Raw genomic sequence first — 12,990 nt, 5'->3', positions numbered from 1 at the left:
AAGTCAAAAAAGATTGAGAACCGATGTTATAGAGGGAGCAGTTTAACATTATAGTACAGATACAGTTACCAAACAAGACTTGGAAAAATATTTGTGCATAGGGATTTATCATTATCATTATATCAAGGTTTCGCCATATATAGTAGGAGTGGTCTTCACGCCCCCGTTGCCATTGAAGCTTTTCTTCAGTAACACACCAACTGAGAAGGTTTACATAGTTATAGAAATACTGAAAAGAACTTCTCAATGGAAAAAATGTATTCTATAATTTGTGAAAGGAGTAATTCAAAATTACTTTCGGAAAACATTTCGGGACTAGTCGGAGAAATAATTTTATAATTATTGAAACTAATCTCAGAATTGTTTCATAATTCATTTAAAATTCATAATTAATGAGAAATATTTTCAGAATTAATTGAAATTTCCATTAGTTCTTAAGCTATTTTTTCATTAATATGAATCTTAATTCTGAAAATATTTCTGTCGATAATTATGGAATTATTTCTTGTTCTGAAATTATCTCTCTCGTTAGCTCTGAAAATGTTTTCCTAATGGTTATACAGTGAAACCTGTATGAAACGGAAGGTCAAGAGACTGAAATTATTTTCCGTTCCAGACAGGTTTCTGTTTTATAGAGTATTAAGTTTTATTCACTGCATATATTTTTATGTGCACATATAAAAATATATGCAGTGATGTTAAACTTCAATATAAAAGATTCTCCTGAATAGCAATAGAATGAACACTTACTTTTGGTAAAAAATTGAAAATTTTTTATACAGTGAAACCCCGATATAACAATATTCTGTGCAGACCGAGAAAAAATATCGTTGTAGAGGGATTATCTTTTGTATCAAGAGGCCAAATTTTCCTTACATGTGATAAAATTTATGCTGTTGTTGTCATCTTTTCTACATCGACATTATTAATACCATCAGAAAATGTACTTTTATGCATTTATTCACCGCAAAAAATTGTGACAATGAGATCAACAACCAATTTATAAAAGAAAGATATTTACGTATCTGCAACAATTAAATTTTGTTTTTTTATGCCTGTATAAACTCCATTTCTATGTTCGAATTCAATGTGCGTTTCTTGTTTGCTGGTGGCCATCTCTACACTGAATGGAAATCTCTGCAGTAGCCAAAACACGGTATCGCTAAATTGTGAACAATACTTCAGTTTCCCTCGTGCATTACTGTCTTCCGAAATTACAAAACTTTTTCCAAGAAATGGGAGTGTTTTCTAACCAAATTCACCACTTCCATCATAAAAGAAATGCTAAACAAGCCTTTACTAAATTTTGAATAGTAAACCCACGCTTCCTCTCAAGTCCGACTTCTAGAACCAGTTCAGCTAGATAAATAAGCGTTCATCATTTTTCCCAAGAAGTGAAAGAGTTCGCCTAACAAAAGGGAGGATCAGAACAACTTAACTTTCCTTTCATCCAAAGGACAAAAACTTGCACGTGACCGAAAATTCTTTATATTTTAGCAGCTTTTGTATCTACAGATTGACTAAATATGCTTATCCTTTCCGCGTTAGACAGTTTCTGTCTTAAAGAGGTTTCCTATGGTTGAAAATGCATTAATCATTCAACGAGACTATATTTATTCCATTTAAGGCAGGTTTCTGTCTCATACTGTGTCAGTCTTAGATTTTACTGTATTTTGAATGTGATTTTTTTTTTTTTTTTTTTTTTGCAATGTTTTCCGCAAAGTTAAAGTATGTTTACCGAATGTAAATTCGAAAAACTCTGAATACATTTTTTATTGAGGGTTTTTTTCTAGCATTCCTATAAGTTCTGCAAGTATTTAAGCTTTTTTCATCTGCCAGCCACTGCAAAAAGCTTAGACAACAACATGAGGGTCATTTATTAAAAACCTGTGCTTTAGATGCTTGCAACTACAGATCTAGATGATTTGATCTAGCTCTCTCCAATTTCTGAATGGAAAACCCTGGTCTTTTAGTATCTAGTATGTGTGTTTAGTGGTCTCATGTGCAGAAAAGTTAAACATGATGTACTACACACAAAAAATATCTAGTTTATTCAAAAAAAAATACAATGTTTATATAAATAGTTTAGTCGATCAGTGATGATGAAGATAGTGATGATTTTGATCAGCCTTATATGGATTTTTCTCCTGTGTCGAGGACACCTATCTCAAGCTTATTAGATGAAAAAGCTCGTTGGATACACGCACAAAACAAGGTTCGTTCAAAACGATATTCAATTGATATTCAAAACAATTCCGACCATAATTTTTCATTCGTAAACCAATGAAGCTATGGAAACGTGATTTGATGCACGTATTTAGGCAATCCTATTGTGTGTACTTGGATTTTTTCCGGCCGGCACAAGCTGCAAGTCGCCGCTGATGAATTTTCGTTTTTTCACAAAATGACAGGAAAACGTTGAACGATGCTATTGCATTAATCTTTTTGTGAAGCTTGGTGATTCCCAAATGGAAACAATCTGCAAGGTTCAACAGACCTTCGGAGATGAAGAAACGTGCACCACACCGATAAAGGAGTTCTACTAGGATTCAATGATGACCGAACATCAACAGGGAGTGAAGAATGTTCTGGTAGGCCCTCAACATCCAGAAATGGGATCGTTACTGACCAAGTGATGCTGCAGGATCGTCGAATCACGATCAGAGAACTTGCAGATGAGGCAATCAATAGCGTTGGATCCGTTCATTCTATTTTGACTGATGATTTTTGGGCTTCGGGAAATGAAATGTCAAAGTCATGCTGACCGTCTTTGACTCCAGTGGCGTTGTTCATCACTAGTACGAGCCGCACGGCACAACCATCTCCAAGGAGCGCTACCAATAGGTTCAAAGTCGCAACCGGCAACTCCATCACGATTAATGCAGTAACGTTATTAAAGTTTTTCCTTACCATTTGGTCGAAAACAAAAATGCGACAACGGTGCTCGCTAATCGGCGGACTGGCAGCTTCTGCAGGCAGGAAAAAATTCAAGCATGCGCCTTAGGGTTGCATACATACATGCACTAAACCACGCCTCTCCAGCTTTATTGGTTCAAGCACAAAAAATTATAGTCGGATACGTTTTGAACAAACCTCGTAGTTTTCAAGTTTTGTTTCCACCGACCTTGTTTGTCTTCCGTCACACCCATGTGCTCGTCCTACTAGGTTGTTGGTTATCCAGGATGTTCCTGTTAACCGGAGTGCATCTGTAGCGGTTTCCAGTTCCCAGGACTTCTTCGACCGGAGCTAAGGTGATGGAATTCACGACGGTGTTCCTGTTTTCATCGGCAGTGTCTTCCATGTCTTCGGAGCAGTCTTCCCATATGGGTGGGTAAGCGGAGTCGTACCTCGTCAGGTACGGGGACCTGGTCCTCATGCTGCGCTTGACCGGTACGTGGACGGGTGGTTGGTTCTGAGGGGATGACAGTCTACCCCTGGTCCACGATGGCGAATTTGTCTGCTGCTTCGGGTTCGCCTGGGCTGGAGATGCGACGATGGATCTCCTCGTTGGCGACACCTTGAGCAGTTCGGCCGCGGATGGACGAGGGCTGGCCTCTTGGCTACCAGTCCTGGCTTGTAACAGGAGCATCTTGAAGTCGTGCATGCTGGTTGGTTTCGATTTGCCGAACCTGTCGTACACCGATCCGCCGGAGAGGGACGGCGAAGGACTGTCGCAGTATCTGGACAGCACTCCCGTCTCTATCCGCTGAGTTTTGGACGGAGATGGCACTGAGCTGATTACGCTCGGTGAACTCGAGCGAGACGACAGTGGTGATAGTGATTTCTCCGATTCGGACCTGATGTTGTGTTTCTTCTTGGAGTCGTGAATGATGGCGAAGAGCTCGTTGGATGATAGCGGCTTTAACCTTCTCTGGTGGTCACCGGTGTACGTTGTTGGAGCCGGCTGTTTGGAGTCCGGTCTTTGATGGGATTGTCTCGGACCCGTCCGAGACGTTATGTCCAAAGTCGACGGAGGAGTCGAGCTGGACGGTATCAAGTCCGGTGGGTTCGGTGGCGTGAATTCGGGTTGCGGTGATCGAGGAGAAAAGTCCTTCAAGGAGCTGGACGTGTCCACAGTTTTGTTTCTCGTAATCTGATCCAATATCCGAGACGTCGTGGGTGTCAATACAGATACCTGAGCCTGGCGAGGAGTACAGGTCGAGAAGCCTATCTGAGTCGGAGACGGCGATGTCTTCGCCGGGAGGGGTTGGAACTTGTAGGTAGCGGCTGGTACACGAAGGGCAGTGTTTGGTTCTCCCGCGGACGTGGAGCCGGTGCCCCGAAGCGAACTCCACTTACCGGGTAGAGCTGGTGAACTCGTGAACTGGACGGGGGAGTCGCGGACATTCCCGCAGACGCTGCCGGTTCTGGAGACCGGCGACGGCGGAGGATAATTCGATATTGGGAAGAGAGTTCGGGTGATCTTCGGCGGTTGCGGGTACGGATCCGCGATTGGCAGACCTATTTCGTTGATGCTCGACGGGCCGGACAATCTGGATCCGTGGTTCGCCGGGGTCGGTGATTGCGTGGGATTCGTTCTCGGTTCATTCTCGGGCGGTTGGTCGCGAGGTGATATCAGGTGAGACGGGAAATACGTGCGACAGAAACGTCCTCCTCTGGTAGGTCTGAAAAAGACGCTCTGTGTAGGACGCTGGTGCTGCTCGGGCTGCTGAATGACTTCAGCACCACCGCCAACATTACCCTCTCCACCTTGTAGTGGAGGCTTTGCATCAAATCTCTTAGGAGTGATGTGACGAGAAGATGGGGTACGTTCCAGCAGTTGAGAGTCGGTGATCGTTTTCGGTTCAGAACCGTGCATCGACGACTGGTACCTTGGAAGAGTGGCCGGGTGCGACGTCCAGCTTGGAGAATCACCACCACAGTGGGATTTGCTCCTGTCCAAGGAGTGTGAAAGGTACGACGACGACAGCCTGGATTCCTGGTTGATCGTCGAAGAGGCACTCGAGGGTGACAATAGGTTATCCGTCGATAAGGCAGTGGAAGATGAGACCGGCGAATCCGGAGACTGGAAGGATATGTATGATGGAGGACTGGACTTGTTTGGTTTTGGCGAGTGGTTTTCCGACTGTCGGAAAGGGAGACTATTGAGAGGGTTCTTCAGGAAGCTCTTGGATTTCGCCGCAGCAGCGGAGACAGTCTTCACGATGTCAGTCTTGGAGTCTTGACTTGGTTGCTGTTCTGGTCTAGAACTTTGAGGAACTGGCTTTGGCACGCCACTGCCGACGATTGCATTGACGCTGGGCACAGAAGGTATGGGAACGGCAGTCATCTCTCTGAGTTTAACGCCACCGCAGAACAGCTTAGTTGGCAGCCTGCACTGGCGATCGTCGGTTTGTTTGGCTGTCGTTGCCAAGTCGTCCTTGGCGGGACATTCCGCCGCGAATGACGAGACTGTAGTAGGAGGAGGAGAAGGAGCGTGTTTGGGCGTGGAAGTGCTGATTTGGCCGGATCGGATGAGACTAGAATTGAAGAGGGATTTCGCTGGAGACTGGTTGCTGTTGTTGCTACCATACATGTTGATTCCGATTGAAGGACTGGCGGACACTGGCTCTCTGGGAGTTTGGCGTCCCCTGCCGGACTCTGGCCTCTTCGGGACCGTCGAGTCGTCGGACCGATGGACTTCCGCAACGACTATGCTGACCGTGGGCGATTTGGACTTCTCCCTGAGTTCGGCGAGCTCGTCGTCGCTGGTTTCTGGCGAGACTGCGCACAAGGATGGGTACCTACTCGAGTTGATGGTCGTCTTGCAGCGGATCCTGTCGCCGGTCTCGTAGTCGGACTCCGACGCGGAACCGTTGTTCCTGGGCGGCGAACTGTCTTTATCGAATCCGCGGTCGAACAATCCATCGCTGACTGTTGTCTTTCCGATGACGTCCGCGTTCTCTGCCGTCTTCTGGTCGTTGCTGCTCGATCTAGGGGGCGGTTCCGGAGCGAACCTCTGAGTCTTGAAACTCCCGGTCTCCGAGGTTTCGGTCACGGTCCTGGACAATATACTGTTAACACTGACGTTACCGATGGTGCTTATGGAGCTCTGAGACTCGCGCCTGTGCCTTGCCCGGAAATCCCCGCCCTTGGGAGAACCGAGGCCATTCCACAGGCCGCTGTCGGTGTGCATGGACGTGTAATACCCGTCCGTGTCCACAGAGTATACGGACGATTCCCCGTCGTCGATGGAGCTGCTGGCACCGTAGAAATTGAAGCGGTTGCGCCTCCCGATGTAAGGGGAGATCACCAGGGGCGTGCTGGCGCAATCTGAGGATCGTTCCGGGGTCGAATTGCAGGATTCTCTGCCTCTGTCATATTCCCACGGTTGAGTGTTTCTCAGGGCTCTTGCCTTGTCCGAAAGCGACTCCAGAGTCGGAACTTGGCCTGATCCAGTGCCATTTTCTTGAGACCTGAAACACCAAAAAAATCTTAGGCCATGAAGAGTGCACGTACAATGTTTAGATCAAGGATGCTCAGCCTTTACAAGAGTGTGAGCCACACTTCATTGGTTTGAAAACGTATCGCGGGTCACTTAAATGATCTATAAATGAGCCGCTTCTCACTAAACTGATCCTAAAATGCACCGTGGGCCATCAAGTACTCTAGAACTGTGTCGTACGTAAATGTGCCATGGGCTACGTATGTGATTTGTTAATGTGCCGCGGGTCATTTAAGTGACCTGCAGTGTGCCGCGTATCATTCAAGTGATCTGGAAATTCTGCGGGTCGCTTAAGAGATCTGCAAATGTGCCGCCGGTTATTCAAGTGATCTGTAATGTGCCGCGGATGATCTGTAAATGTGCCGCGGGTGGCTTAAATTAAATGGAAATTTGCCGTGATCCGCTTGAATCATCTGGAACTATGGCGTGGGTCACTCGAGTGATCTGTAAATGTGCTGCAGATCACTTAAGTGATCTGGAAATTTTTCATGGCCCGCTTGAGTCATCTGGAACTGCGCCACTGGTCACTCAAGGGATCTGTAAATATGTTGCTGATCACTTAAGTGATCCTAAAATGCACCTGGTACCACCAAGTACTCTGGAACTGTGTCGCAAGTGATACGTAAATAGGCCGCAGCACACTTAAATGACCTGGGAATTTGCGCGGGCCATTTAAATGATATATGGAACTACAGAGCAGGTCACTTGAGTGATATGGAGAAATGTGCCATTTAATTAATTTTTTACTAAATTAGGTGTGAGGTTATGGGCCACATCAGGCTCCTAGTGCCACGTTTGGCCCAAGGGCCATAGGTTGAGCATGTGTGGTTTAGTCTAGGTAATTACATGTAAACTCGTACTTAACTAACCTGACGGACTCGTGCTGCGTGGCTTCCGACAACAGGGAGTCTTTCCCGGCGGAACTCCTCGACAAGTTGCTGCTCCTGTCCACAGCCGCCAATACGGCCGCGTGGTGCTGGTCCGAATCGACCGAGGCCCTCGTGCTGCTGCTGGCGCTCCAGTTACCGCTGGAGGACCTGCCGTCGACGTCCTGCTTCGATCTCGTCGGGTGCCTCAACCTGACCGCGGCACTTGACAGAGCCGACGACAGGCTGTTCAGGATCGGGTTCGCGGCTGCCCTGGTCATCAGCGAGAACTTCCCCTGCTTCTTGGAGGAAGAGGACGCCTGGCTGCCGTTGCCTTTCTTCGAGCTCATGGCGTTTAGTCCGTCGGCCTGGGACGACTGGTTGCTGGATTCGCTCCTCTTACTGCTCAGGTCCAGGTTGAGTCCGTCCAGGGCTACCGTCTCCCTGCGCACGCCTTCCATCGACTTGGCTCTCCGCCTGTAGAAAGAGCGCCGGAAGAACGTGGTCGGTGGGGCTTCGGACGTCAGGTCATCCGTCTGGCAGGACGAGTTGACCATGGTGATGTTCTGCAGGGCCGTCTCGAGTTCCTTGTTGTTGCCTTCGCACACCGTGTGGCGCCTTTTCTGCTTCCCTTTGTTCTTCTTCCTCTTTATGACGAAATCCGCCTGAAAAATAAATGCGCCCGAAGATTAAACATTGATCAGCCTACAAAACAAATCTAATGGCACGTGTCGTGCCTTATGATATTTCAGTGAAGTCGGGAGCTACACTCGTATCCAGCCTGGGCCAGTACGTTCCAAAGTTGGTCATGGGCGTGTAGTGTGGCCGCTCCGTCATTGACAACCATCGTCAAATGTTGGAGCCTGGAAGATATATTGGAAAAGTGGTTGAAAGGGAACGACCAGGACTTTCCAGCCCTAAGCCAAATGTGAGCCGCCTTCCCTCCCGATCTTCCGATCCGTCGGCCCACACATTGATGGAAGAACGCCAACAGCCACAACACAGAGAGTGTTCTGGAAGCAAATATTTGCCAAGCAATATTGGGCCAGTGTGTAGCCTGTCTAGCCTATGCCGTGGATGCTTCGTTGCAGCAGGAGGGAGGCAAATATTTGCGAATGAGATTATTGGACCAAGCTGGACATGAGTGTCGCCCCAGCTTCAGGGATGGATTACTTACATGAATTAAGGATCTTCGACACGATGTCATCCTGAGGAAGCTGGAACCACTGACGTCGACGGACACCACCGTGGACGGATACTCCAACGACATCGCCATGGTCTGCTCTTCGGGAGACGGCAACCTGTCCAGCGTCGTGATTCGGCTGTCGTTACCATCCTCGTAGGAGGTGGACGGTTTTGGCTCGTCGTCTCCGGTCAGTTCACCGCCGCCAGACTTCGAGTCGTCTTGCTGTGAGCGCGCAAGAGAGAAGTTGGCCGGCTGGAAATACATGCAAAGACCAAAATGAAACCGGTTTCCAATCCCTTCATGGGGCAGGACCGCAAGTAGGATTTTTGCCGCCCCCACAACTTTAAAATTCGATTATTTTGTAACAGTGCTCTTCGTTCCCGCCTAAAACTGCCGTCCTATAAATTTTGCCACCCGGCCCCATCTTGTCAGTTGCCCCATCTTGCTACCCCCCCCCCCCTCTAGTTACGGCCCTGTCATGGGTATTAACTTTTAGAATGCTTCCCCATCATCCACAGATGATCATTTCATATTTGACATTTCATACCGTGCACCGCCCTGGCCCTATCGACCTTTGTCAAGTTTAGCCTTAGCCCCGGATGAGGAAACTGGGTGGTATCGGGTGCTTTATTATGCATATATATAAAATATATGAATATAAAACACGTATATATTTTTAAAAAAAGTAGAGAGAGAGAGAGATACAGAGAGAGATTTTAAAAAATTTCAATGAAAAAATTCTGATTATACAAAATCAATGTCCATGGCTTTGCGGCTCTAGTGAGCCCATGTTGTTTTCTGTGGCCAGGCGCCAAAATCCTGCACCACGTCACGTCTTCTCTTCCAGGCTTGTTGGCTCGGTGAGCCCTCTTGCCATGACCAGTGCCGTCTTAAGGCATGGGCCCACCCGGGCACGGCCGGGGGGGCCTCAAGCGAAGAGAGGCATCATAAAAATGAGATCTGGTTGAAATTTTCGAGAATTTGTTTGGTAGGGCCTCAGAAAAATCAATTGGCCCGGGGCCCCCATGATACTCTTAAGACGACCCTGGCCAGGCCAGGTCCTGGACCACGTCGTCTCTTTCAGGCTCGGTGGCTCGGGTGAACCCTCTACCGTGGCCAGGTCAGGTTCTGGACCACGTACCACAGACGATCAGCGTAGGGGCTTGCTCAAATCATCACAGGATGATTTGAATTTTTTCGTTTTCAATAAGAAATTTTCAAAGTGACGTATATAGATGGCGTAAGACATATAAAGGGTGTCCTGTAAGTACTAACACGGCGTTTATCCCATCAATCCTCAACCGTCCGTCGTTCAAAAATTACCCTTCTCCAATTTTGAGAGTGAAAATACAGTGTAAAAAAATCAAAAAAAATCTAAGTTTTTATACGGTCCCCTAATGTTCTCTACCTTCCAGTTAGAAAGTTCTTTCCCTGTCTCTTCTGAGGCCAACCATAAAAAAAAATTCCGTGTTTCCAAGCGCAATATTCACAGAGATATCCAAATTCGAAAATCGAAGGAAAATTTGGGGAAGAACAGCGTTAAATGCGGAAAACCCGTTTTCCCCGCATTTAATGCTGGTTTTTTTATCCCAAATTTCCTCGATAATTATAGTTAATTAATTAATTGATGATAAATCAGCGATTTCGCGCGTTTATTGTCGTAACTAATTAACGATAAAACTAAATCCAACGGTATTTTGATTAACTAACGATATTGCTTTTATTATATCGTAACTAATTAACGATTTGTATAATAATATAACAATAATTAGTCGCCATAAAAACTCTTGGATTCAGTATGATCATTAATGATCCTTAATTAATTAACGATTCCGCTTACATTATGTCATAACTGGTTAACGATTAGCATTAACAATTAACGGTCACAAACACTCCAGTGCCCCCCCCCCCTTTCCAGAGTGTCCCATGGCATCAGGTTGCGAACTACTGCAGTATATAACATGCCAAGAAAAATCATTTCACTGAAACTTCTCTGCTGTCACCTATCGAATAAAACTGTTACAATTTTCCGATTGAAGTTGCTGACCGGCTTCTGAATAGCGTAATAAAGTGATAAAAAAAATATTGTATCATATTGATAATATTTTAGGAAGTAATAATATACATACAAATATTAAATTTACTAAAAAAAAATTATCGATTGATGTTAGGGTACAGTAATACAATATCAATAAATTTTGTCATATGCGGTCGTCTATCACCAAAGCGTATTACAGACTATTATTGATACGCTTTGTCTATCACTTTAATGAGGAATTGTGATCAAGGAAGGCGTAACCCATGTCCTCACAAAACCATGGACGGTACTATTTCGCAAGTTTACTAATGTTATTTTACTTCAAAAAAATACCAACCGTTGAAATTTTGAAGCAAATTTGATAACTTAATAAATATTATTGCTTATAAAAATATTTTATTACGCAATATTATATTATTTTTTCAATATATTTCACTAATCAAAAAACTTTTACCAATTTCCATTAAAAAATCATATTAGTTTTATTCGGTAGGTGGCAGCAGATATTTCAGATCAATGATTTGTGTTAACGTTATATTACAGTGGTTCTTAACATGGTACCATATGGCCCTCTAGCGTCTCTGGGATATTCTGAGGGGTATGAATTCTGAGAGGGGTTCACAGGTGAAAATCAGATGAAGTGGAACCATGGTAAGTGCTGAAGAGGGGCCCTCAGAGAAAGAGGTGATAGATTTCAATTATATATGGTGGGAGAAAATGTTAATGCTTTCTGAATCCAGCACAGCATGGAACCAGGACCATCTAAATCCGCGGGCACATATGGGCAGGGTCCGGATCCTCATATCCATGGAGGGGGGGGGGCACATGATGAGATCTGGTACTACAATTTCTGGATGTAATCAATATGTAAGCTATTACTTCTCTCCAGCCAAGTACAGGTGACCCCAGAACACTTTGTCAGTGCCGTCGTAATCCGTGAGCCCACCCTGGCACGGCCCGGGGCCTCAAGTTTGAAAGGGGTGCGCATGCTAACGATATTTGGTCAAATTTTTCGAGAGCCTCAATACGTGAATAGCATACCAGACAGGCATTTCTATCCAAGTACGGGGCCTTAGAAGAATTACTGTATCCGGGGGGGGGGGGGGGCAGAGAAAACCGATGGGGCTCTTAAGACGACCCTGCACTTTTCCTGAGGACCCATGATGTTGAGACGCCCTCCCCGCAAGAGGGAAGTTCACTGATTTCTAGCCCAGGCTACGCACGGGCCAAGGTCAATATCTCTGAAAATTCATTGGCTCGTCCAATATATATATTTTATTGTATTATATATATATATTATTGCATTGTGTAATTGATTATATATAAAATGTCGTTCTTATTAGTCATTTTTATGGGAATGAATAATTGTGAAACGAATTATCCGTGTTTCCATTATTTCCTATGGGGGAGCTTGATTCGAATAACGAGCGATTCGTATAACAAGCACGCTCGCGGAACGAATTAAGCTCGTTAACCGAAATTCCACTGTAATAATTCATTCCGGTTAAAGCGGGTAAAAGCAGGTAGGCGGGCGCACTATGGCCGCCCCGATGAGTTTTCACGATTTTTTTCAGCCGCGATAAAGCGAGAAGCGGTTAACTGTGGACGCACCCTTACACACGGTATCTTTCACTCTCTCTCAAAACTGGTGAGGGGTAATTTTTGAACGACTGTTGAGCACTTTTTAAATTGGGGATCATACTTACACAGTCAAACCTGTAAGAAACGGAGTCAAGAGACAAATAATATTCCATTTTAGACAGGTTTTCGTTTCATAAAGGTGCACACACACACACCTAAATCATTAAGGGGTCCCATACCTTTTAACATGGTGAAAAACTATGATCTAATAGAAACATCAATAAAAATACTATTTAACCATTGATTTATCCCAAATATTTTACACATGTTCTTCATTGCATGTGCAATCCTATGCTAGTATAGAGTTCTACATATCTTTGATACGTAATTTCTTGTAAATTTTCAAAAAAAAATGCATTAAAAACAGCTTGCGCGCATGATAAAATACCATGACATCAATGTAATTGAATAAATATTGATTAAAATAAAGGAAACAGTTCAATTCATGAAATGAAGCAAAAGGTTGAGATTTCATTCATTTAAATTCCAATAAAAATTTGTATTAAAATGTAATTTTAAATAAGATTGAGTCAATGAAATCTCAACTTTTTGCTTCAAAGGACAACCTTAATCAATGAAGGTTTGACTATTTTTGATTCCGTCGGAGACAGGTTTCGGTCTAATACCGTGTCCTTACCTTCTTAGACAGGTCTCACTATATTTGCAACGTATGAGTTTGAATGCCATCTACCTTTCAGAAAAGGCGACTGAAAAAAGGGGGATTTTTTTTTTTACACTGCCGTTTTGAGAGGAGCATTTTTCCGACAATTCCGCAACCTAGGGGTAAAAGACTGCTACTGCTTTACCGTGCACA

General features: G+C 44.8%; 1 protein-coding gene across 1 annotated transcript in view; it reads right to left on the bottom strand.

Annotated features, from left to right (window-relative positions):
• Positions 1 to 2,028: 2,028 nt before the first annotated feature.
• Positions 2,029 to 12,990, bottom strand: part of LOC149079818 (uncharacterized) — a 75,593-nt gene continuing 64,631 nt past the window's right edge. Inside the window, exons 3-5 of the mRNA XM_089240315.1 lie at positions 8,489 to 8,749; positions 7,315 to 7,976; positions 2,029 to 6,416 (exon numbers count right to left, since the gene is read on the bottom strand). Coding sequence (XP_089096441.1) covers positions 3,140 to 6,416; positions 7,315 to 7,976; positions 8,489 to 8,749 — 4,200 coding nt within the window. The 3' untranslated portion in view covers positions 2,029 to 3,139. The remainder of the gene's footprint in view (positions 6,417 to 7,314; positions 7,977 to 8,488; positions 8,750 to 12,990) is intronic.

Source organism: Pholcus phalangioides, unplaced genomic scaffold (assembly GCF_987345545.1).
Source record: "Pholcus phalangioides strain wild (caught in Gottingen) unplaced genomic scaffold, Ppha-v1.0 ptg000012l_1, whole genome shotgun sequence".
Classification (NCBI taxonomy): Eukaryota; Metazoa; Arthropoda; class Arachnida; order Araneae; family Pholcidae; genus Pholcus; species Pholcus phalangioides.
Note: the sequence above shows the minus strand (reverse complement) of the source record. Positions and strands in the feature narration are given on the sequence as shown.